Raw genomic sequence first — 26,474 nt, forward strand, 5'->3', positions numbered from 1 at the left:
ATAGTCCCTAGCTATATAGTAGAATCTCAGAGTTATTTGGAATCAGAAGTACACAATCAGGCAGCAGAGCTTGTATATATATATATATATATATGTATATATATATATATATGTAAAAAAGCACATACAGTACAGCACTGTGTTAAATGTAAACTACTAAAAAATAAAGGGAAAGCAGCATTTTTCTTCTGCATAGTAAAGTTTCAAAGCTGTTTAAGTCAATGTTCAGTTGTAAACTTTTGAAAGAACAACCATAACATTTTGTTCAGTTACAAACATTTCAGAGTTACAAACAACCTCCTTTCCTGAGGTGTTCATAATGCCGAGGTTCTACTGTGTAAGGAGTACAAATATAATATAGCAATAATAGTAATTTTTGGCTTGCTTCACACAGCTGGAAGTTCACACTCTTAGATCAGATCAACCAGGGGAAACTGATTTCTATTATTTACCGTGCAGCTTAATGTTTCCTCAGCTACAACATCTGAGAGGTTACATGAACGTAGAGTGCCTGTGTGATCTGTAAGATCAACTAGTAAATCAAAACTGGTAAAGACAGACTTAGCATCTGAAGAGTTGTCATTGCAGAAAGTGCATGTGTTTGACATTTCGTTGACCACATAGTGGCACCCTGAACTTCAAGGAACAGGAAAAGACAACGTATTAATTACAACAGGTATACAGTTATTTATTGTCAATTTAAAATTGTTCCCTAGACCACCTGACCTTCCTCCAAACCCACCCCTCCAATGGACTCTTCCTTCCATCCAGATTCCTTCATTTTTTACACTCATATAGAGACAAACTGGCCCTTACTCTCCTCTCTCCCTCCAAAGGCCAGAGAGGGCAGGCCCTATCTCTAATCATCTCTGACAAACTACTATATCTGAAACCCTCCATTCTAACAAGACCAGATTTCGCCCCCCCCCCGCAGAGCAGTTTCATTTTACTCTCCTGGAACTAGGCTAAACATTGTTTGATCTCAGTTGTGTTGGGGTAAAGGAGAGGAGGGCAAATGTTTTTTATATAAAGTTAAAATATAAACAGCTGCTTACCACCTGTTTCGTATAATTTTAGATGTATCAGTATCAATGTTCAATGTAGAAATATAAGCGTAAATAATGCCATAGACTGGTTCAGGTTTTCCCTCATTCTGCAAAGCTTTTACCTTTAACTGCTCCACAGTATAAATGTCAACTATAGTCTGCACTAAAGTTGAAAGGAAAATGTTAAATATGTCCAAGAAAACACCACGACATAAAAAAAAAACAGGACAAAGTTCAAAAAGGAATATTGGGTCTGATCTAAAGCCCATTTGAAATCAACAGAAAGACTCCCATTGACCTTAATGGGGTTTGGATCAAGCTCATAATGAATATAAAAAGTGAGACATTCAGTAAAGAAAATACTTAAGAAGTAAGAGCTCCAACCCAGAGAAGATAAGTTTTACTAGAAAACATTTTCAAATAAAATATTTGTCCTATTTATTGTGTGCTTCCTGTTCTAAATATATTCATATATAGGCATTTTATATATAATAGTTTGCCCTGTCTTTTTCTTATTTATTCAAATGTATTCAGTTTAGGTCTCTTTCCCCAAGGCCAGTGCGTTTCCAAGAATAGTACGTCAAGCTGTTTGCAAGTAAGCATAGCCATCCCCATCTGAGGTACACAACATCGCCAGGCAATTTGTAAAACAGCTCAATAAAGGTCAGGTCCTGAAATTCTTAAACAGGTGAATTTTTCCATTGAAGTCAGTGAGTTTTACCTCGATAAAAAAGCTGCAGGAATAGGCCTGAAAAGCAAATGACAGTAGTACACAGCCGAGTCACATTAAATCAAAGGAATATCTGGAGGAATGCTTACAATTTATGGATTCTTTTAACTGATCCTCAGTTATATCATCCAAAGCTCCCGTTGCTGCACTCTCTTTTATGAAGTTGAAAAGAATATTTGCTTCTGGTGTGTCTTAAATATAAAATAAAAATTAGCTATGAATAAATGTCCCCTGCAAAAAATGACAAGTAAAATGTCTGAATTCTGAAATTATTGCTATTTTTATTCTGGTAGCAGCAAGGCCACATCATTCTGCAGTGAGAAGAGAGATGCTTCTCTCATTCTCCAACCACTAATACATATATGGGATGCACGAAGGAAGTGTAGAGGGAGGTGCAGCAGGGAAACCAGAAATTATTGTTCACTCGGCACCTGACTGCCCCTTCCTGCAAGAGGGGAAAAATACTCTAAAAATATGAGCAAAATGCTACAGTAGCAATGCCATTCCATCTCACTAACACAAGGACAAAGGCCTAGGAGGAGTGGGAGGGCCACTTGGGCCAGGGAGTCAAAGTAAAACAGGCCCAACCCTTCCACACAGATCTGCAAAGCAGAGATTCCCCTGTGCACCATCCATGCACCGCATTTTTCTCTGGCATCAGGACCAGCTCCGATTGTACTGCCATTCTCTCTCCTGCCATGGATACACCTCTTTGTGGAGTTCTTGTCACAGTGAGGGAGCTAAGCATCTATATATGCGCCAAATGTCCAGAGACTGTGGGGCACATTCAATAGGAAGTAAACTGTGTTTAGCAGCTCTTGGCTGACTTTGTCCCCTCTCCACTCCCCAAAATCTAGAGTCCCCAACATATGACGTTCACACAAGAGTCTTCCATGGACTTGAGTGAAGTGACTGGGAACCCTGCTGCTGATCTGATGTTCTCCTGCACAGACACCAACTCAGCTCAGATCTTCACACGTTCACTCCTTCCACCCCACCCACACAATGGAATGAGAACATCTGGCCCTCAGTAATGATGCAACTGTTACTTTTACAAAACAAGCACAATGCTATTTACAGGAGAGACAAAGCCTTAGAGAATGCTTCCAACTGGTGAAGATGACTCACTGTGTAGGCAGCTAGTGTTAGATCAGGCCATTCTTTTCTTAGTTAAAATTAAATTTTCATATGTCTCTGCAAACAGACAAATTATAAATACGCTGGGCCAAATTCTGCACTCAAATGCTCACATTCATTGCTCACTGAAATCAGAAGATGCATGTGAGAATCTGAGGGCTGAATTTGACCCAAGAACTCTACCTATTAACCTACAAGTTATTTTTACTGGGTTTGCATTTTGTACCTAATAGAGAAAGAAAAAAATATTCATGTCACAATGCTTAATAGGAGACTCAGCTAAATTTTAACTATTGATTGGACAGTTGTGCTAAATATTACAATGCTAGGTGTTATAGAAAAACCATTAATAGATGAGATAGACAGAAATTAGCTATTGTATGTGGTGACATTTTTCTTTAGCTAAAGCTTCAACATTTCTTTTAGATTCTAATGCAAGCTAAATTTGAACCAAAAAGTTAACAACACTTTCACTTGAATTATTTATCTATTATAGCCTACAATATGTGGGCTTTAACAATCTCTTACCTGGATTAGTTGTAAAAATGGTTTTTGATATAACAGTTGCAGTCATGCAGTTCCTAAATTTGTCAAAATTTATTCTCAGCTCTGATGCAAATATTACTGGACACAAAAACATAATTCTTTGTTATTTTAAATAAGTACCACACTAAAGATAAAAAACAACAGCAGAAATCTTTCACAAAAATAGAAAAGGGATACCTGTTTCTCGTGGCATCCAACTCTGCGCAAGCTGGATAGATTCATTATCCCAACTAAATTAAAAAAAACCTGTTTATTTAATAGTGAAAGCATTGGGAACATGGGTGACAAAATATGAAAAATAGTAGGGATTAGCATTTATGCCATTAAGGAGCATTCATTCCCCTCATCCTTCCCCAAAATATTAAACAAAGATTTAATTATAGGTTAAAATGGTCAGAATGACCCCAGTCCAGCCTTTAATTGTGCATGAACACTTCTGTGTGCATACCATTATTTGTATATGCAAACTACTGGGTTTATATAACCTGTATTTGTATGCTATGTGCACAAGCACAAATGCTTTTGGGTGTACAGATTATATCACCTGTACATCCAAATGGTTATGCAAACACAACTACAAGCATATTTTTAAAATATAGCCCACCAAGTAACTACAAAACTTTCCTACGTTATTTCTAAGTGTTTGTTTTCATTTTAATCCCATTTTACCCTAACTCCACTTCCCATTATTAATTCTGCTTTGGTCTTTTATCATCTTTTATATTACCTTTTTAACTGGTTGGTTTGCGGAGGAAATGCACTGCACTTACAGCTATTTTAAAATGGCAGGTGCTACATAAATGCATATCTAATAGTATGTTTACTTTATATTTGCTAGGAGATTTAATTATAAAACTGTTTTCCTGTGAATGTGCTGACAGGCATGCATAAGCACATTCATGCAAAGGTAGACCTATGTTTGGGAGCAAACAATACATCTCTTTGCATAAATAAAATGTCTATTGGTCTGATTGGCAACAGTTTATTATTCCATACCACTGATGACCTTTCAGAATTTATTTGTAGTTCAGCTTCACTCTGACACTCTTGAGCTGTAAGTTTGTCAATAACTCATAGAAATAGATAACCTATCCAAGGTCGCTATCAGATATCCTTTATATGTAATATTGTTTAATGGATACTGCTGCCTTTTAATAAATATTGCTGCTTCATCACAGTGGTCACCCAATTAATACTGTGTTTCAATTAACTAACTACAAGATTATGGCAATATTTACTACATTCAATTTATTCTCTCTTTATCTACGCTTGCTTTAATTTGTGTATTTGAATAATGATTTAGTGCATAATTTACCAAATCATTGCAAAGGACAATTCTGTTTCATCATACAGCTTTACTTCACACCTCTGACCTTTCCTTTTGTCTGAAGTGGTAAAGTACTTTGGCTCCCCAACCTTGAAAAGTAAGAAAAATATTACTATTCACCTAAAATATATAGAAGAATTAAAAAGAATCAAGCTAGAAAGGAAGAGTCAAAATGATTAAAATATATAAAAAATGACAACAAGCAAGAATACAGAATGAGTTTGCGTCCCTGACCATCTTAGCTAATAGCCACTGATGGCCTGTCCTCCATGAACTTATCTCATTATTTTTTGAACCCAGTTATAGTTTTGCCTTCACAACATCCCCCGGCAACAAGTTTCACAGGTTGACTGTGTATTCTGTGAAGAAGCAAAGTTTGACAGTATTGTCTTTAACCCCCAGAGAAAGGGCCAAACTTGTGTATTTCATAAAAACTGAATGAGTTATATATGTGAAGGTATCCACAGACACTATGGTTTACTTTGAAAAAAATGTTGATTTCCAGATATGTACATCTATGCATGTGCTGACATGATCCCAAAACAGTGTTTGATTTGGAAGGTTTCTATTCTCATAAATCTCCACTGAAATCACCTGTACAAAACCTATTTACTGAAAGTACCAGGATTTGGCCTAGTGTGTACACTTGAATGTATTTCAGAATAGCGGGATTGGAGTTCATAGACAGACCATCGGTACAGTAGTTGCAATAAATTCCTGAACATATCTGGGGCTCTATTGTGATCTCAAATATGCAGGTGTACCTTGTTTTCTCAAACCTCTTGATATTATATTCGCAAAGCAGATCTTTTAAGCTACAGTATGTGCTGGTGTGTGCCTGCAATTAGAGCTTTACACATCCCGAAGAAGTCCTAGCATCCCAAAACTTAAATATTATATTTATTAACTAATTTTATAATCTAATATTTACTTTATAAAAGTGGACATGTATGTATGCGATGAACATTGAAATAAGTTATCCCCTTGCATTTTTGAATCAGATAAAGCAATATATTATATACATCAATCCTTATGTTGCATTTTCTTTCTCGTATTAACTCAATCCATATGACTGCAGACCAAGACAAAAGAAAATAATTGCTTCAGGCAGCCATGACCCTGTAAATCTAAATCTACACTGAAATCAATCAGGGCTGCAGCAGAAAAAAAAAAACCCTCTTCATTTTGTTGTAGCACTTCTAACTTACCGACTTCACTGCTGCAAGCACATTAATGATTCTTCCATCAAGGCTTTGCCCATTTGCAACAATGTCACCCAGAGAATAGTAATCCTGAGGATCCTTTACAGGTAGATGCAACAGGGAAAGCAGCTTGGTGTCCACTTCATAGTGGCAACAAATTTTGACAACTGAATGAGTCTCACTGAGCAATAATTTGTAGCAGCTAAATTGAATACATAAAAATGTATTTTACACATCACTAGTACACTATCCAGTGAAAAGTTACATCAGTTCATAGCGAACAATGTCAATTGATGTTTTTCTATAGGATTATTACTGAGGATGACAAAAGGTTAAGAAATAAAAGTTGTTATATCTTGATAACAACTTGTCAGTTTTTCATCCTAAGGAAAAATGACATGTTTATGTTACACTTCATAGATATTTACTACCAAGAAGTCAACGTGCATTATTAACAATGTAAAACATAAATCCATCACCCTTTCAGCACTTCACAGGTAGTTTTTATATTGTGATATATACTCCATGTAATGAAACATTTAAAAAGTGCTTTACAAAGCATTAAATTACATACTATTAGGATAGCAACTCAGTAACAATGTCTATAGTACTTAGATTGTAAACTTTCTGGGACAAATACCAGTAATACTACTACTACTACTAATACACACACACACACACACACACACACACACACACACACACACACGCCAGGATAAAGGAGTTCCCTCTCCACAGATTCAAATGCCTGAAGAATATATGAGAAAAGGAAAAGGTCCTTGCTTTTCCTTCTCAAACAAACAACCCTCAATCGATATCCCATGCTGGAATTTGAGTAGATAAGGTTTGACTCAGTTGTTCAACATCTGTGACAAACTCCGCTCTGGGTTAGGATTTACAGGGCTAGTTAATCTCATTGTGCCATCTCAAATTTTCAGATACCTTTTACAAAGTTAAGTGAAACCAAAATAATCGTGATGCCATGTAAACTATTTTTAAAAAGTAATGCTATAGTGTACTAAACTGCCTTCTAGCTAAAGACATGCAAATGGCTTTTGACAGGATTAAACATCTTTCCCTAAAATTATTAAGTGTTTAATTAAACACAATGGGGCACAGTCATCCTTGGAATAAATTCAATTAACTTCAACATACATTACTGCAGGCATAATGTAAGTCATGCTTAGCTACTGAGGATCTTTACTATATTACTACAAAGCCAAAGGTCCACATCATGACTAAATACATTTTCCTTGTAAGACTGTTTGGCAGAATATATAACTATATATTGTTCAGGACCCACAAGTGAATGACGACAGATACAGGGATACATTTTAAACAGCAGGCCACAACTTTATTAAAATGTAACATCACTGTCTGCCCCGTTTCCCTATACCAGGAATCTGAAGTGGATCCAGTGTGGGTTTTATAGGGCAACTCTGAGTATACTTTTCACTGCCTACCCCAAGGATTCAACTTGCTCTTCTGAATCCTCTCACCTTTCCCACTGCAAAGAGGATAGAGGATCCCAAAGAGGGACCCCATTCTTCAGGGACTTCAGGTCTCCCTTTTTTCCCACAGACCTAGGATTCACCAGCAAAATCCTACGTCTCTGATGTTCTGGTTGCTGGCCCTTTGGCCTTTTATCCACACTGGACACTGGCCATAAGTTGTGATGATTAACATTCATAAAGTTCCTCACATGAAATTCCTAAATACTATACCTATTAAACATTATTGTGTCTCCTGAACAATATGAGGAAGGAAGGAAGGGGGAAAAAAAAGAAAGAAAGAAAAACCACTAGGCCACAGCCAATGTGTCCCTGATGGAAAAAATTCCTTCCTGATCACTTAAACAGATGATCAGTTAGACCCAGAGCAACCTAAACACATAGTTCCTATATAACATAACAACAGGGAGAGGGGGTGGGTTCAGCTAAAAATAGACAAGAGGCTTGAAAACCCTAGGCCATGGTTTAAATAAATTACCGGGGGAAGCAATAGCCAATCTCTCTAGCTGGCCAATGGGCAGCAGAGCACTCAGTATCCCAGTACACACCCACTTTTAACCAAAAGTTGTCCAGCACCTTACAGATCCAACCAAGTATCCCAGCCATTAAATCGGTAGTGGTAGTGGATGGAGGAAAGCATGGATGCATAACATTAATCTTGCAATTTTCCAAGGGAAATTGCCTCATAATAACTGTCTAGTCTGACAATTATAGACAATATTAATCGTGATTATTCCACAAAAGAAGCTGGAAGTCTACTTTAAATTTACCTAGGAGTTGTGGGATTGAATTTTTCTTCCTTTTCTAGTTCCTTTGTTTGCACTAAAGGATTTTCAATTGTCACTGAAATGAAATATAACATAGAAAAGTAATATTAAATTAATTTAAAAGGAAGAGTACAGATATGTACAGAGAAATGTATCTAGGCAATTGTTTATTTGTTCTAGGTTAGATTGAAAAAATTTAGTTATTACAAATATTTTAAAAGTGCTTTAAGAGTGAAATTCTCACCTGTGCAGAGGGGTCACACAAGGACAATATACCATGTCTCACTTAAGCCCTCAAAATATAGCTTATGTGGAACTAAAGTGGTGCGCAGTCCTTGTGCAGGCTTTTTTTCATCTTATAAGCCTGATCCAAAGACCACTGAAGACAATGAGACTCTTTCTACTGATTTTAAAAGACATTGGCACAGGACAAATAAATCAGGAGCTTTGGGGTTTTTTTTAGCGGATTGTGTTGGGGATTTTTTTGGTGGGGGGAAGGGGTTGTGTCTAATCATTTTAAAAAATTACAGCTGAAATAAAAATGTAAGTAAAAATGCTAAATTATCTTAAACACACAATTTACTTTTAATGATTAATAATAATTGAGCACAATGTTAAAATATAGATCCATTAACTATGGATGGGTTCTGAGTGGCAATATTCAGTGGTTATATCTGGGGCAGGGGTGCTGTTGACAACTGTTGTAGCTTTGACTTTAAATTCTAAAAGGTTTACTCCCTCTTCCTCTATACTTATGTAACTGAACAATTTGTTTCCAATTAAATTGTTCTCATAATCATCAGATGAAAATATAGTAAAACCGCAAACACATAATGCTGATTCACAGGAAAAAATATTCAAACAGAAATACGTTAAGAGTAAACTCCAACTCACCACAGTCACCTACTCTAAAACTTTCTGAAAGCGATCTAACATACTCCTCTCTGCCCCAAGAATTTACATTTATAAAGTAAGCTGGTGAATCTCGAATGGTAAAACTGAAGGTGTATCTCTCAGATCCAATGTCTAAAAAGAGAAACAATGCTTTTAATATCAGATATGCATGAAAGCATGTCAATTCAATCTGATATTAGTATTATTATACTTAACCAGATTTTACCATAACTTTAAATAAAAGTGTTAAATAAGTTAGTGTCCAGAAATTTGGTAAAAACCACTAGAGGTCAGCAGATTTTTTAACTATGAAATTTGGTGTTCATGAATGGGAGCTGTCTGGCAACAATAAATACTATGGTTCAAACAGATGCTGTGCAAGTCTCCCCACACTCGGCAAAGCACTTGTCATCCAACTTTTAATGGAGTTTTATATTATGTAACATCATGTATGTTTAGGAGTGTAAATCAGTAGATATGCACCAAAAATGTTATGTGTACATCAGAGAAAGATTTAAGATCAGCCAACTATAAAAATATATAGCAGTGCAAAATGATAAAGCAACACTAAACAAGTTTTCAATAAAAACTGTATGGTGATCCACACACAGCAAGAATAATTCTGATTACAATTACGTGGACACATATCCTGGTATGTATTGTGAACCACTGAATTTAAAAGTTATGCAGATATGTTCTAGGGAAGATTCTTCTTCTTGGGAGTGCCAGCAGCAGGACTGAGCAGTGAATGTCATGGAGACTGAAGTATCCTCTCTCCCTGAAGGCATTTCCTAACAATATCGTGCCATACCTAGGGTGACCAGGTGTCCCGATTTTATAGGGACAGTTCTGATATTTGGGGCTTTTTTTCTTATATGGGTGTCTATTACCCCCTAACCCTGTCCTGATTTTTCACACCTTCTGTCTGGTCACCCTAGCCATACCTGTTCTCTGGATAAACAGACCACCTCACTCTTCAGTGCTGTCAGTTTGGTACCTTTCAGTTCCAATAAATTACATACAAAACACTGTTCTCATACAATTTAAAATGTATGCAGTGCATGAATCTGTGCCACTGAGACCCAAACAGCCCTATTTGCTTCACTCTTCAAAATACATCCTTAACACTTCTATTAAGACAAAGAATTAACATAAAAAACAGCAACATTTCTGAAATGTTCTCAATTAGAGAGGGGCCAAAATTGGTATCATCTTCCCCATGCCCTGAGCTGGGGTTAGGGACTATGGATCTCAAGCACCTCTGCTTTGGGGTTTTGAAAAACAAAACTGATGAGAGTTTTGCCAAATTAATACTGTTCCTTCTGTCTCCGAAAAAATAAGTTTGATCTTTTCTATTTTTTTAAACACAAAGAAAACTCAATATTTTTTGGTTTAGTCATACAAGCAAAGTTACACCACATGAGAAACTGAAATTAAAAAAATAACTCTACTTTTTCGGTCTGGAAAACCTTTGACATCTGTTTTCCCAATAACTATACCGATTATACTCTGAAAAACAAAAAAAATTATAGAATACAAATATTAAACACAGATGCATATGATAAATTAGATTTCATGGACTTATACTCAGATGATAATAAACATATTATTGACTGATAACCATTTTAATGTATTTATTCCACAGTGCCACATAAATGAATGGCTTAAACATAAATATTCAGTTTTATAAGAAAAAAAAGTAACTAGTACAAAATGGTAAAAGAGGCCCAAACATTTGCCTGTGTAAAAAGCCGTGGGAGGAAACAGGTTACCTAAAAATGTCTATAATTTTGGCTGTCTTCCCCTCAGATAGGCAGGGATAGCTGGACTATGTTGTGAGCATGGCATGTGGCTCCCCAAAATGTACTGGTCCAAGATCTGCTTAAATTCACAATGGAGAGAGACCTTATGGCTTTCAGCCTCTTTGTTATTATTTATATTACTGTAACAGTCATTGACCAGGATCCCATTGTGCTAGGTGCTGTACAAACACAAAAAATGGTCCCCGCCCTAAAGAATTTACAATCCAAGTGTAAGAAAGACAACAGATAGATGCAGGCAAATGGGGAGTACAAGGAAATAATCCACATTGGTCAGCATGATAAGCAGTGGTCTCAGCACACCACCAACCTGACCTCCTGAGGTCCCCTTCCAACCCTGAGATTCTATGATTCTATGATTCATGGTCAAGTTTTTTGTAGGCATCACAGAAAAGGAGGTTTTGGAAGCAGGCTAATGAGGTAGCTCTGCAGATATTTATACAGAGTGCCTACCAAGTGTGAAAGACAGCAGGGGAAAAAGCACAAAGGTGGTTTGGAAATTTAGCAAGTGGGCAATGGAGACTGGCATTATGGGCTCACCGGACAATAGTGGATGAGAGGTGGTAAATTGAAGAGGATAGGATGTGAAGGCCTAAAAAGTGAAGACCGTCAAGGTGCCTACCACTTCTGCAGTCTTAGCATCACCAGTTTAGTTCCCACTAGTTGACCTACTGCCACTCGCTCTCTAGGACCATTCCAGTGGTCACAGAGCATGTATCATTTATATTTGCATTTTGGATGGACAACATCTCTGCATAGCACTTGCGCTTACATTGAGTGGATGTCCCTGCAATTTTGTTGTTCCAACAACAGATGGAATATATGACCCAGTTAATTGGTATTTGCAAATGTAACAATTTAGTGGTCAATACAGGTTGAATTCTGCACTAATTTACAACCCCATGCTAACCACCGATTTCTCTGGAGGTACACAGTGTAAGTCTGCTCAGAACCTGAGCCCATGTTTATAGTTTACTTTCAATCACTAGGTGGAGCACAGTAACTGTCCTATCCTATAGTTATTTAAAGGATCTCATTAGAAGCATGTGTTTAATACAGTGTAACTTCCTTGAGGTCTTCAGAGCTTTCTTTCATACACCGTTTTCTATCAGTCCACATAACATTGTTTAGTTTTTTTAAGCCAGGCTGGATGGCAATTAAATGAGCTTGCAACACATCCTGTATGTCATTGCTGGTAATAGGGAGCTAGTTCTTGGAATCTGAACATGTGATTTAACATCTTGTTAAAAATTTTAACCTGAAGTATAATTTATTTCAGCCTCTCCTAACAAAATAAAATTACACTACAGTAAACTAAAAACTAATTTTAACTAATTAAAATATGTACTCATTAGTTTAACATGTATTGATAGATTTTTTTGTTTTTAAATTATCCACCCATCAAAAGCTAATTAGAGAGTCAGGTTTAATTTGTAGTAATTGGATGTTTCTCAGATGAAAACAATCTGCTGCACTCAAAAATTAAAATTTTGCTTTTAAAAGGGAAAATATTTTAACTGAGCTGATGGATCAATTTATTTGTGAATGATGACAAACGACAAAGACTTTAATGCATTTTGCTGGGACAGGGAGAATTTATGAAAAGTTGAAAAATGTCAGCACAAAATACCGAGGTGTGTGTAAAAATATCTCATCTGCTTCAGTTCCTTTTGTGATTACCCAGCTTTCATTATTTAAAATAGACAAGAACATCGGACTAAATTGTCCTCTTCCATAGAAAAGCTGTGGCAACAGGGAAAGTACTTGGAAAATTCCATGTGTTTTCAACTTTGTTTCAATGTCATCAGGACTTCTGTAGCATGTATGGCCCTGCAACCATGCAGATACCCTTAGATCTGTGGAGATATCTGGATACAACACCACAGCTCTCAGTGCATCCAAGCTGAAATTTAGTCTCTGTTCTCCAGGCTCCTGCACTGAGTAGCACAAAACATTTGAGACATGCTGTCACTGGTGGTCTAGTGGAGACCATTATAGCCCACGACTGAGGGGACTATGAAAATTGGAGATGGAGTTTTTGGAGCAGAAGGAATGATATAGCCCAGAATATTAAAATCTAAACTTGAAAAGCAAAGAATGAAAATTAAATATATGCACTGGGATTTCCTATTTTGATAATACAAAGTCAATGAGCTAAAATGCAAAGGACAGTTATGCTAGTGTATATTACAGCCTAATCTTGCAAGATTTACTCTCATGCATACAGTAGTCTTGGTCCTCACTCAAAGTGTTAACAGTTAAATGATAGAAAACATAATATAGATATATACAGTAATAAATCTAAACATAGATCATATTACTAATAAGTAGTATTACATTTGGCTGCTCAATGAAATTTTTTGTTGCACCTCATTCCCCTTCCTTTTCTGTTTATCTTAATGTATTCTGAGGCTGAGTCCCTATCATCTTATAATCTATTAAGTGTCTAGACCATTTTTTGTTTTAAATAATTAAAGAAATAATAATAATAAACCCATTGGGTATATAATCTTGAAATCTTTACTCCCGCTGACATGTAGCCAAAGAATATCACAGATCCCTGATGTGTTGTGACTACATAGTCCTGACTCTGTATGTGCAATCACTAGTTCAGCATTCATTTAAAATGATACTAAGAGGTCTCTGATACTTCCAGATAATGAATTGCCCAGTCAATATCTATAGTTGTAGTACTCACACTATGGACAACAGCAGCAGCAATTTTCATTTTCCTGGTGTGTACACAAAGAAGGTACGGTACTTTATATCTAACAATTACGCTGATGCTATGAGTTTCTAAATACATGTCAATTACATAATTTTGCAGTAATATAATACAGTCAGATACAATTTCATCTGAAAACAAAAGTACGATGTTGCTGAGACTTACAGGGCGAGCCAGATTTGGATGCAGATCTGAAAGCGCAACAAAGTTCTGTGTTGAAATGGAATAGGCCATTCTTTATCTGTAATTTGAGAAAACTAATTTAAATCTAAAAATCAAAACAAATCACTTTGAATTATTCATACTGAAATTGTTAATAGAAGTAATTTTCTTTAAGAAGTTTATTTTGACAAAGAAGTTTGATAAACAGTACCTGTCTTCTGTAAAAGTTTTAAATGCATTTCACGGCTTCTGAACTAACAGTTTTCTTACTGTCCATGTTTGTATACGTGGTCATTATTAATTTCATTTTCCATCCACTGTTCCTAGAGATATTTTGGGATTTTCGTACTCTTAGGCCCTGACCTTGCAAATACCCACACTGCTTTTCCTACATGGGTAGTCCCATTGAACTTAATGGGACTGCTCACATACATAAAGTTACTCAGATATGTAAAGTGTTTCTAGAGTTGTAGCCTTAATTTGAAGTTATTAACTACATATTATTTTTTAAAAAATGAAGGCCCTATTTCCTTAGACTTATTCTTTGGCAGCATGTTCTACTTCTGGCAGTATGAAAAAGGGTTTCTAAAGGATGTTCAGTGCTAGAACACACTTTTTTCTCGTCCTCAATTTTTTCATCTATTTACTAGAGTTTTGAAATTAACAACAATGTAATTATTTTCAAGATGCAAATTTTGATTGTAAAGGGCCCACTCCTGGGAAATACTGAGCACCCAAGACTCCCACTTATGCCAGTGCTGGGCCATAAATGCTTTGTTAGCCTGCTTGAATGCCTTTTGTAATTTCAGTGTTTCAATTCCAGGGCTGTTCCCTGAGGCATTTATTGATACTTTGCAAAGCGGTATCAGATTCCCTCTTTTATATAAGGAGCCATCAAGATGTCTAATACATAATAAGACATATTATAAGTAAAAATAATTGAATAATTGTCAGCATTTTTCAGAAGACAGACCTGTAAAGTCTGGAGACATCCTTCTTACAACTCACAATACTTGATACTTTGTGAGAGTTTTTAGTTGTTTTATCCTGCACCACTACCAACATATCTTTCATAGTTATTGGAAATCTCTATCATTTTCCTTTTTCCAGATATTATATATTTATATATTAATTTTCCTTTGACAACTCATGTGAGTTTTTAAAGACATTTTGTTAAGGTGAGACTGACTGCAGTAGTTTTGCCTGGTCTTTTGTGGAAGGTCTTTGTCAACATCTAATTCACCTTACTTTCAGGATGTCAGACACTCAACTCACTGATTGCTTCTGTTAATTATAGAAGATTAGTTAAGCTTTCCAGAGCTCCTTGAAATGAGCAGTTAGTTTTTTTCTCCAAAATGAAATAAAATTTCCCAAGGTAACTACTAAATATCATCATGATGACATCATATGAAAATTAACATGATAGGGATGCAAGCAGGACTATGAAGAGTAGCAGAGGGAGATGAATACAGTACTTCCTATATGGAAGCTCAGAACATCCAGTACACATTTAAGGAATTTTAGGATTCTCAGATTATGGTTTAAGTAATTTTTGAGATCTTCATTTTCTCAATTGATTGTGATCTATTATGAGAATCACAACAGAAACCTGTAGTGATTCCAAGGTATCTCCGGTGTCTCTATACAGTATTCTCAAAAATTACAACAGGATGCTCTAGTTTAATAAGAGTAGTGTCAATGCTAAAGGATTTCACTACTATGTGGTCCACAATCACATCTTTCTTCAAACACCAGAACATCGTAATTATACTTTTACCTTTTTAGTGACTAATCAAAAGGTAGAACTTATCATTTGTTGTGGCTGATCCTATTAAAAGAAAAGTTTATAAAAACAAAAATAAAACAGTGCTTAGATATTGCAATGATTTGACAAAGATGTACAGAAATAAATAAGTAGAAAAAGATAAAAAATATTTCCTACAAAATATCTACTCCTTTCCCCCCACAGAATTTTACATACTTTGTCATCCCAGGCAAGCCTCTAATTCCATTGAAATGGAAGTTACATTTGTAACATCATTATCTTCTGCTTGTAGCTTTTGTTGTACTGAAAGTTTAATGTCTCCAGCTACCAAAGCTATAATATGAGCACCGAAAGTAACATTCAGTTTCACAGCTCTCTGGTGTCTATACCCATGAGGCTACCGCAGAAGTCCAGGACAAGTAAATGAATGGTACTTCTCACCCATATTGTTTCCTTTTTCCTCATTGTCATACCTACAGCAATTCTATATGGATCTCTCAGAGGGGAAAAAGTAGTAGGAGTTTTGTGTTTTGTTTTTTAAAAAGGTGGATCATAGATTCATCAGAATATCCTAACATGACATCCACTTATTCCACCATCCTGTATTCCTTTCTATTACCATGGATGGAAAATATATAATAAAATATAAACCATTCTAAAACCATGAACTAACAAAATACTTTATAATGAACTCGGCTTCACAAATGAATCAAAACTTGTCATCTCCCACTGTATTTTGCTTTTTTATTCTTTATTACACCAAACTTACTTTAGGACAGACAATTTCTTGGAAATTTTAAATGAGGCCTCCCTAGATCCCATAGCAATATCTGGATTCTGGACATTCTTGCCTGCTTATAAACTTTAGTTCAGCAACTATTATTAAATGAATATCACAAGATCCTGAATGCTGTGATTAACAACAACAAGCTAATAGAATATTATTTATTTAATACAACCAGCAAATGCTCATCTACATGAAATGGGATTCCTTCAGAGTGAGTTCATAAATCACACAGCTTATGAAAAGAAAAAATGGCTCTAAAAACAAGAGCAAGACATTTAAAACAGAACAAAACTAGAAACAATTAGTCTCTGGAACAATGTGCTTTAGTCCCACTGACTTCAACAGAACTTAAACATGTGCTTAAAAATTAAGCACATACTTAACTGCTTTCCTGAATCAGGACCAGGTTCAGGGATGATATTCCAGTCATAGGGGCAACAGGACATACAAATTATGAAACACTGATTTTAAGCAAAAAGGTGAATTCTCTATCCTCCTTCACAGAGGTCTGTTTTTCCTATACTGCTCCCATATAAACCACAGTAACATCAATGAAAGTAACTTTTGTGTGATGAAAAATAGATTTCCTCATTTTCTGTGAAAAACGTTATATAGAAGGTACTAAAGCAGACTGCGTATCAAAGAAAAATATCTGAAAAGCAAAGTAGAAAATCTTTAAAAGCATTTTAAAATGAAAATCTCACAGAAAGATCTCAGTGATTTATTTTCGAACCACTGTTAACTATGGGCCAAATCCTTCTCCTATTCAATTAAATGGAAAAATTGATATTAACATTAAATGGGAAGAGGATCATGCCCAAATATCTCCAAGGCATCTATCAATACTTTCTTCAAACACACTGTTAAATAATTTACCACACACTGAAACTGAATTCAGTAAAAAAGATTGACTTGAATGACCTATGTATCAAATGGAAATTAAACAGGCTATCAAAGATTTAAAAGTAAAAACTGCTACTGGCTCAAACAGCTCAATTGTAACATTCAATACTATGAATCACTTGCGTTTTAATGAGAAATAGAGGGCCCAACCCTGAGATGCTGAACACCCTCGGGTCCCACTGAAGTCAATGGGAATTGAAAGTACTCAGGACCTTTTCAACTCCTCCCAGGATCAAGCCCTTACTGAACAGGGAGGATAAGAGCATTTTTCCACACAGGGTGATATAATTATGTTGGAAAAACTAAGCAGAAATCTTTGATGGGTCAAAAGTATCAGCCCAGCTCATTAATCCGTTTTATACCACACTATTCTAGAAACGTCTTGATAAAGTGACATCCTGTTGCCTCAAAGGGGAACCAAGGTAACGCTCTCAGTCTAGTGGTATAACTATCAAGAAATAAGACAAGCCCCTTTCACTCAGAAGAGCAGACCCGCCCTCTGCCGTGCCGGTCAGCGGTGGACTGGTGCACCGGCGGCGAAGTCCAGGACCTGCCCTCGTCGGGTAACTGGAACCCGCAGAGGAGGAGCCCTGGAGAGTGCCTCGATGTCTTGGAATAGAACAAGCGGACCGCAAACCCTCTGGTGGTGACGTTCCCAGGAACAGGAGCTGGTAAGGTGAAACACGTCGTCGTCTCTCTTCTCTTCACTACAGGAAAGGTGGCATCCTCCGACGATGCACCGTGCATGCAGTCGCTAGAATGGATTGTGCCATGTGTCTGTGGTCACAGCTCTTTTATGCAGTTTGTGGCGGGAAAACATGGTACAGTCCCAGCAAAGGCGGGAAACAGTCTGAGGTAAAATTGTTCTTGAGATCGCCCAGTGGCCGGAAAAAACAGTTTGATCAAGTTATAACTAGGCCAGGATGACAGGGCACATGGGGGGGGGGGGGGTGTCACAAGATGGAATTTGCAAAATGGTGATTCAGACTCCATTTTGAACGACTGCTATATCCTTACAAATTACATATTGGGTTTAAGATGCACATATTTTAATAAACTATAACAATATAACAAATTACACCCAACAATCTCACCCCATTAGCCATCAGTTATCTTTTACATATTTTATTATCTTGATATAACATCACTGCAATAATATGGGGGTGGGTTGTTTAGTTTGGTTGTTGCACTTGTAAGAGCAGTTAAGACAATGCAAGGTCTTGGCATCACTGCTGTATGGATCTGATCCTACACTATTCCAGATAGTGCTCATCACCTTATTATCTGAGCTCCTTCCAGTGGTCTGCTAACTAAGCAACATGACTACACATCTGATATATGTTGTTTGTCCTCTCATCTTCTCCCAGTCCCTAGAGGGAGAAGCGAGTGCAGTGTCTTGATTCAGTTGAGTTTTTCTAATTTCTGTTTGGTTGTTTTTTGTGTAGATATAAAAATAGCCTACATGCCATCCTTACTCAATCTGAGGCGCCAATGAAGTCAAGAGGGGCTTTGCTGGAGTCCGCATGGGGAGGACTGAGGATGTAAGTGGTTATTGTTAGAGCCAGGCAAATCCACGGATATTCATGGACCGTTTTTGTGGATTGGATGCGGATACAAATTTTGTATCCGTGCAGGGCTCTAATTATCATCACTTATTCAACACTTAAGACACCGTAAGGAGCAACGATTATTAGGGTGGTGACATCTGCTCACCGGTCCCAACACAACAGGGAGCTCTGCCTGCAAACCCACACTGACCTATGGCCCATCATTAGTGCTCTGCACTGGCTGCCCTTGGGAGAACCAGAGGGTTGGGGCAGCAGGAGGGAGTGTAAGAATGGGGGCCCCCACCTCTGCACTCTCCCCAAATCCCAGCCCTTAGGTGGTCCCCCAAGGGCTGGGGGGCGCGCGGAGATGTGGGGGCCCTGAGAGGGCTACAGAGGGAGGGGCAAAGCACATAAGATAAGCAGGGGCTTGACTTTAAGCACATTAGAATCCCCTTGCAATCCAAAGAGATGCCAAGCATCTGCTAAAGGGCTTGGCCACAGGAACGGAATGAAGCACATGCTTCCATTTAAATATACCTTTAATCCCAGTGAAATTAATGTTACTACTCATGTGCTTAGCTTTAAGCACGTGCTTAAATGCTTTGCAGAATCAGGGCATTATTGCAGAGGTTACAAGACAGAAATTGCCTAATGCTGAAGAAAAATGATAATGTGTCCAATGTTATCGCACCAGTTGCCTTAAAGAGGAGCTGTTCTTGTTTTCCTTCCCTAGTGAAGGTCTTTGCAAATATTCCTTCTCCTTCTTGGAGTTATTTTTAAAAAGTATTTGTATACAGTTATAGCTGCAGTTTCAATTTGCTGTAGGCAAATGGTTTTGTCACCCCCAAAAGCCCTTTCCACACACAGCCAGGATTTTTTTTTTTTGGCTGTACAATATCTTCAGTTTAAAAAACAACAATATAAATAGTCTTCAGTTATACTAAAATTATGCATATATATTATTTCTACAAAAGCAATATATTAAGGAATATAATTCATATTTTTGTCACCGGCTTGTTTTGGTGTGTTTTTCATTTAAATAAATGAATAATTGTGGAAAGCTACATCTCAGGGTGAGCTAGCACAGTCAGTCTCAATACAACACCATGACCACTCTTTCCTGAGAATCATCCTGCTTCACTGCACATTACGTTTGGTTCCGGAGATCAGCTTTACAGAGAGGGCCTGTACTGTCTTAATAATGAAGTCAGCATCTCTGATGTGCAAAGAAATGGTTTCTGCCTTTTCTGGCAACAATGCTGTGCAATAGTTTCTTCTTAACAATAGCACTGACGTGTCAATACAGCCCTGATGAATATGAACAGAAATGAGGGCAACACATGTCTAGTTCTTGCCACTTGATAAAGAAGTCAAGGGTGACTGAGCAAAGGTCAGAACTGAAATAATTTGCATATATGGCAAGTGAAATGATATCAGATTGCACTTGTTATCTCTTCAGAAAATGCCAGGTGTCAAACGGTCAACACGACACAGTAGCCATAACATTGGTACAGGTAATATTATTTAAAAGATCATAGAACAAGAAGAATATGTGAGTCCATATTACTTGATAAGCTATAAAGGAGACAATTGTACCTGAGTAGGGCACATTTTTTTCAAATTATATAAAAAACACATGCAAAATAATAAAAAAATCATAATCCAAATCGTGCCTGCCTTACTCAGATAAGAAGTCCCATATGTGTAATGACATGGGAATTTGGCCCATAGAGTCTGATCCAAAGTCCAGTGAAATCAACTTGGATTGATTTGAGTGGGTTTTGGATCAGGCTCTTACTGAGCTTGAATACACGGCATGTGGAAAGCTCTTTAAAAAATATTGTTCCTGCAGTTGGATCACTTGCTCCTGTCATCTGAGACAGTGAGAAAAGAGTCCAGCTTGCTGTTAGAGGTGGACTGATTTGGGTATTTGACCAAAAATAAATAAATCTATAATTGTGAAGTATGTAGCTTCCCACCTCTGTCCTTTATAGTTTTACATTAAGAAAACTGTGCATGGTTCCCCACTCCTGGCTTACAGATCTTTTGAAATTAATCTAGAGTGCAATTCATTCCATAAAAAATATTTTCTATAACAGCCATTGAGATTGGTTCTGCACCTTGATGATATAGGTTCTGTAAACACCCAAGAGAAGTCCAAACTAAAGCCACATCATGTTTAAGTCCCTCTGAAGTCACACAGTTAAGCGCTTTTCTGAATCAAGACCTTAAACATCAGAATGTAGCATCCCACATTTTTCACAAATTTGGATTCTCATTCAGATTGGCCCAGATCTGTCTCTAATATAGATCAAGTCACACACACAGAGCTGTAATGGGCATCAAACTCAGCATGGGTTCTTACCCATAGCACATGGTCATGAAATAATGCAATCTCTGATTTCCACAATGATGCTGTAAACCTCACAGTAACATCCTGAATTTTGTATGCTCTTGATTGAAGGGTGTACTTCAGTTTGTTAGCCTGTGGCACTCACAAGAATCCTCAAAAAAATGTGTCACAAGAAGAGCTCCCATGTGAAGGCATAAAGTACGTATCCTTGGAAAATGTGTTTTATTTAAGCTACACTTAAATGCATCCTTACTGAAGTTTGAAGAGTAATTTTTTAGGATTAGAGATGGGCCAGTTCCAATACCCACTTCCTCCCCTGAGATCCAAATACCCACAAGTTTTGTCAAAGTTTGTATCCAGATCCAAACTTCACAGCCAACCTCTCAATCTATAGCAGGCAGAACCAGAAACACTCCCCAAATCTGGGAAAGTTCAGATCCAAAATGCAAATTTTTATACTTCGGGCCTGTCTATGCAAGACATACCACAATCATTGGCTTGTTTGCCACATTTAAATCCACTAATTGTTACTTCGCCTATAGTATGAAAAAAAAATGGCAGCTGGGTCACAGATTGGGAATGGATGAAAAAAATGACGGAACAGAGTTTCTGAATTAAGATAACCAAACTATGCCTCCAAAGGGCCCAGTTATAGCTACTGGGTTAAATCCTGAGACTTTTTCGTAGTTCACTCTGACTGTCCCAGAGCCTCAAAAGTATTCAGGCACTGAGTGGTAGTTAGCCCCCTTTAAGGATCTGGGCCTCAGTCCTTACCTAGGCAAAAGATCCATTCACATCTATGAGAATTTGCCTGGTAAGGACCTCAGCATTTGGTCCATTGAGTTTTATTTTTTGTTTGGTATTCTTCTGATGTTTACACCATCATGAGTATTTTACACTGTGGCATGCTGGATCTATTTTTTCACTAGTTTAAAGAGACAATGGGCCAGATCCATAGCTAGTATAAATCAAGGTGGCTCCACCGACATCAGTGGAGCTACTGCAGTTTACACCAACTGAGGATCAAGCTCAATATTTTTAAATCTCATTGACTGTGATATCCATTTCAGTGCCTAATGCACTTGGATGGACAAATGCACTGCAGAATGCTTTGCTGTGTAGTAAAAATTCCCTGGCTCTTTATTTTCTTTGCTAGCCCTAACAACTCAATGTGTGCCATATTTCATAACTGAATAAAAATTTATGTGTTTAGATATAATTTGTATTGATTCAAACACAGCACTCATGGGTTTTCATAGACAGCAGGAGAATGGAGCAGGCCATCTTGTCCATTTATGATACATATAAAAATTAAAAAAAAAATCAATAGAATTCACTTCTATGTCATAAAATTTTTTTACTCCTGATCAGTAATTTTATGACCTCAAGGTCATAGCTATTGAAATCTTTAGTGTGGCCTGACAAATGCTCTGAGTCAACTCCATACTACAGGATCTTTCAGTCCTTCAATTAAACAACTGAAAATGGATACCACCTGTGCTCTCTGTATTTATTATGTCAATAAAGTCCAGTATAATTATACTGTGCTGATGACAAATGGCATGCCAGAGAACTGATGGCCTGTTTTTTTAGGTAACCATTTTATACAATATGAACTGTTGATCTAACTTTGTTTCAAATGCTTTGAAAATGCTTGGAATGGCTTCTGTATGAGGAGAGATTAATAAGACTGGGACTTTTCAGCTTGGGAAAGAGACGGTGGCAGGTCTTGTATGATAGAGGTCTATAAAATCATGACTTGTGTGGAGAAAGTAAATAAGGAAGTGTTATTTACTCCTTCTCATAACACAAGAACTAAGGGGTCACCAAATGAAATTAATATGCATCAGGTTTAAAAGAAACAAAAGGAAGTATTTTTTCACACAACGCACAGTCAGTCTGTGGAACTCTTTGCCGGGGGATGTTGTGAAGACCAAGACTATAACAGGCTTCAAAAAAGAACTAGATAAATTCATGGCGGATTGGTTCATCAATGGCTATTAGCCAGGAGGAGCAGGGATGGTGTCCCTAACCTCTGCCAGAAGCTGGGAATGGGCGACAGGGGATGGATCACTTGATGATTCCCTGTTCTGTTCATTCCCTCTGGGGCACCTGGCATTGGCCACTATCGGTAGACAGGATACTGGGCTAGATGGACCTTTGGTCTGACCCAGTATGGCCCTTCTTATGTTCTTAAATCCTGATAAACAGAAAGAAGGACTAACAGATGGCTACCATTTTCATTAACGTTTTGCCAAACTATTGAATGGGCAAAAGACAATTCATGTGCCCATAGGATTCTAATCACACTACAAGAAATAATACATAGGAAATCTGAAAAGTTAAATACTAGAGATTATGAGCCTGCTTCTTATCTCAGTTACACTGATGTAAATCATCAGTAACTCCACTGGTCCCATCATTGTAGAACTAGTATAAGCAAGATCAAAATCAGGCCTCATATTTATTTGAAGGCTGTTGTCAAAAAACTATGATTGGATTTCATGTGAATTCCAGTTATAAACGACTTTTGAAAGCACATACTTCATGGGACATAAGCACATGCTTAAAGTTAAGCATGTACTTAAATGCCTCTCTGAATGAGGATCTCAGTACTGCACATTTGTTGAAAGCCCAGATACCAGTTTCTTTAGGCTTTATCTAGTTTTAATTGCCATTTCTCATGCATACGCAGGTGTAATCTGACTCTGACTTCACTCCTTCCTTCACCTTTATGGCAACAAGTCATTGTTTGGATTCAAAGCCAGTAAAACAAGGGTGCTGTTGTGTGCCATATCTCTGTTTGACTGTAGCTGGAGTGTAATGCTTTATGGTCAGGTAACTAAAACTGTCAGCATTTTGCCTTGTGGTTTACTTTCATTTTCCTGCTCTTGTTTTCAGCTAACTATACCTGCATTTCGAAAAGACCATAATTTACTTTCCAGTCACACTTCTTGTTAAAATGAAGTTACAAGGTCTGTCAAAGAATGACATTAAAGAATCAAATCATAACCATATAGTCATGCCCAACAGACCGTAGACGCACAAGCAGCTGAGATGACAATAGCAACAACCAAACAATTACACTTTGAGACCTGATTACATATTGCATTCCAAATTAATAAAAATTGCAGGTGAAAGGGAGGGAAAAGGCTGTTTTAATTAGCATATCAGTCCCAAGATTATATTTGATAACTCTGCCTAGCACGACTAAGTCCTGCTCCATGACTGGGGATACTAGGTGCTACTGCAATACACATTAATCATAAATTATAATAATAATATTAAATTAATACATGAACTCTCTAACTTGAAAATATTCAGACAATTTACAATGATTTAAGCAGATTATCAAAATTGGGTATTTTTAAAATATTAACAGAACCTGCAAAAATATGTCATTATCTCAAGGGCAGTAATCCCCCTAGCTCTTATCAGTATATCTCAAAGCACTTTACAAAGGAGATCTGCATTTTACAGATGGTAAAACCCTGGCACAATGTGGGGAAGCGATTTGGCGAAGGTCATCTAGCAGAGCTGGGAACAGAACCCACGTCTCTTGACTCCTAGTCTAGAGAACTGCACTTTAGGACATACTGCCCCTTTGAAACAGGTTAAAGCCTGGGATCAGCATTTTTCAGTTTTAGGGTCCAGTTCTTACAAGGCACTGAGCAACTTCAACTCTCACTGACTTCACTGCCAGCACTTTGCAGGATTGAGCCAGTAATTAGCAGAGAGACTTTCTACATATTACAGAGCAACCAATGGGCCCAGATAGTTATTTCTTCATAAATGTATTTATTTAAATTATGCTCATCAGTACAATCACGGAATCCAAATAGCATCTCGTAAATTCACTTAGCAATTTGTTATACCATAATTAACATTGCATGCATGCAGGGAGAGCTAATCTGGAACTCATCACTACTGTGGACATTTAAGACATATATTTTTAGCTTTAACAGGCTCATCAAAGCCATAGTACATCCCAATATTTGCTCCATAAACTTTCTGCTGCCCACTGCTTTTATTGAGTGGACTCATCTAATATTTATACATGCTTAGACTGAAAAGAATGTGTAAAATGAAAAGGGCAGACCTGTAATTTCATGTAATTGGCCTGACAGAATGCATTAAAAACAGCAGATTATTAAAGGTATTCACTGTTCTTTGCCTTTGGCTGATACCTGAACTGGCTGGGAATCAGGAGCGTTGACTGAGTAATGATGACATTTTTAATAGAAGTAATACAGGTGCTGATGCAGTGAAACAGATGCTTGGTGCATTGAAGGATATTCAATCTAAACCTTCTCGCCATCACCTCAGTAAGCCATTGTTAAAATCTTTCACCGATGCAGTTCCCCATCCCGCACAGCCTTACTCAGTGGAGTAGTCCTTGTATTGATTTCAGTGGGACTGCTTGCCAGATTTTCTTTGATGCAACCTTGTTTATTTACAAGCATCAGGTCCTGTGTCTCTGAACGCAGAAGAAACCAAGCACAAAAGGATCTGTTTCTTAGCTTACAACCCTCCACCCTCTTTAGCCAATACCAGAACCAAAAGCTGTCTCTCTCTGGGTGTTTCCTGAGTCATACTGTGCTCACAAGCTCCTGCTTGGCTTTCTTGCATCCCCCTCTCTCTGTTCTTGCCAGTTCTCTGTTTCTGTGTATTTTTCTCTACACACACCACACACAATACAAAGCCAAAAGCACCTGTGCAGATTCACACACACCTTTTGTCTTAGGAGGGGGTTTATGCTTAGTTATGTTAACTGACGGATGAATTGTCACCAATAACAAGGTTCCACCCAGCTCATAACATTACTCTGACTATGCAACTTCCTGGAGCCCATGAAGCATGCATGCTCGTTTGCCACTGTAAAATGAAAACAAACCATGGCGGTCTTCAGTCCAAAAGCCGTTTATATGAAAGTGGCGCCTACTTTTGACTGCTCTGGTTCAGCACAAAGCCTTCTCGAAACACTAGGACCTGAGGCTCCCAGCAGGCAGCAGAGTGAATGGTATGTATGTATATATATGTCCAAGCAGGAGAGAGAGTTTGTGGCTAGATTGGGTTAAATTTAGAGATGATGGTGACTCACTCTTGCTGCCTGACTGGGGTGAGGCCTATGTGTTAACAAGGATGGAAAAGGACAAGCTTTAAGGCATAAACCTACTTGATTTTGTGCATATGAGTAATGTGATGTTTTATGTAAGTTACTCCATGCAGACATGCATGTACAAGGCTCATTC

The 26,474-nt window shown here is 37.4% G+C and overlaps 1 protein-coding gene across 11 annotated transcripts in view; it reads right to left on the reverse strand.

The window, feature by feature from the left end:
- The window catches only part of MEIOB (meiosis specific with OB-fold), a 76,601-nt gene that overhangs the window by 2,035 nt on the left and 48,092 nt on the right, over positions 1-26,474 (reverse strand). For 2 of the 11 annotated variants that reach the window (XR_005585232.1, XM_039490332.1), the window contains exons 1-13: positions 17,960-18,135; positions 15,645-15,695; positions 13,871-13,946; positions 10,612-10,669; positions 9,161-9,292; positions 8,270-8,342; positions 5,995-6,190; positions 4,775-4,875; positions 3,637-3,689; positions 3,442-3,537; positions 1,866-1,967; positions 1,056-1,209; positions 453-636 (exon numbers count right to left, since the gene is read on the reverse strand). Coding sequence is in view for 10 of the 11 variants with exons in the window: in XM_039490332.1 (XP_039346266.1) it covers positions 453-636; positions 1,056-1,209; positions 1,866-1,967; positions 3,442-3,537; positions 3,637-3,689; positions 4,775-4,875; positions 5,995-6,190; positions 8,270-8,342; positions 9,161-9,292; positions 10,612-10,669; positions 13,871-13,939 (1,218 nt within the window). In the remaining variant the exon portion in view is untranslated. The other 9 variants (XM_039490342.1, XM_039490336.1, XM_039490340.1 and 6 more) reach the window with 9 other exon arrangements.

The sequence above is a fragment of the Mauremys reevesii genome, linkage group 10 (genome assembly GCF_016161935.1).
Source record: "Mauremys reevesii isolate NIE-2019 linkage group 10, ASM1616193v1, whole genome shotgun sequence".
NCBI lineage: Eukaryota > Metazoa > Chordata > Testudines > Geoemydidae > Mauremys > Mauremys reevesii.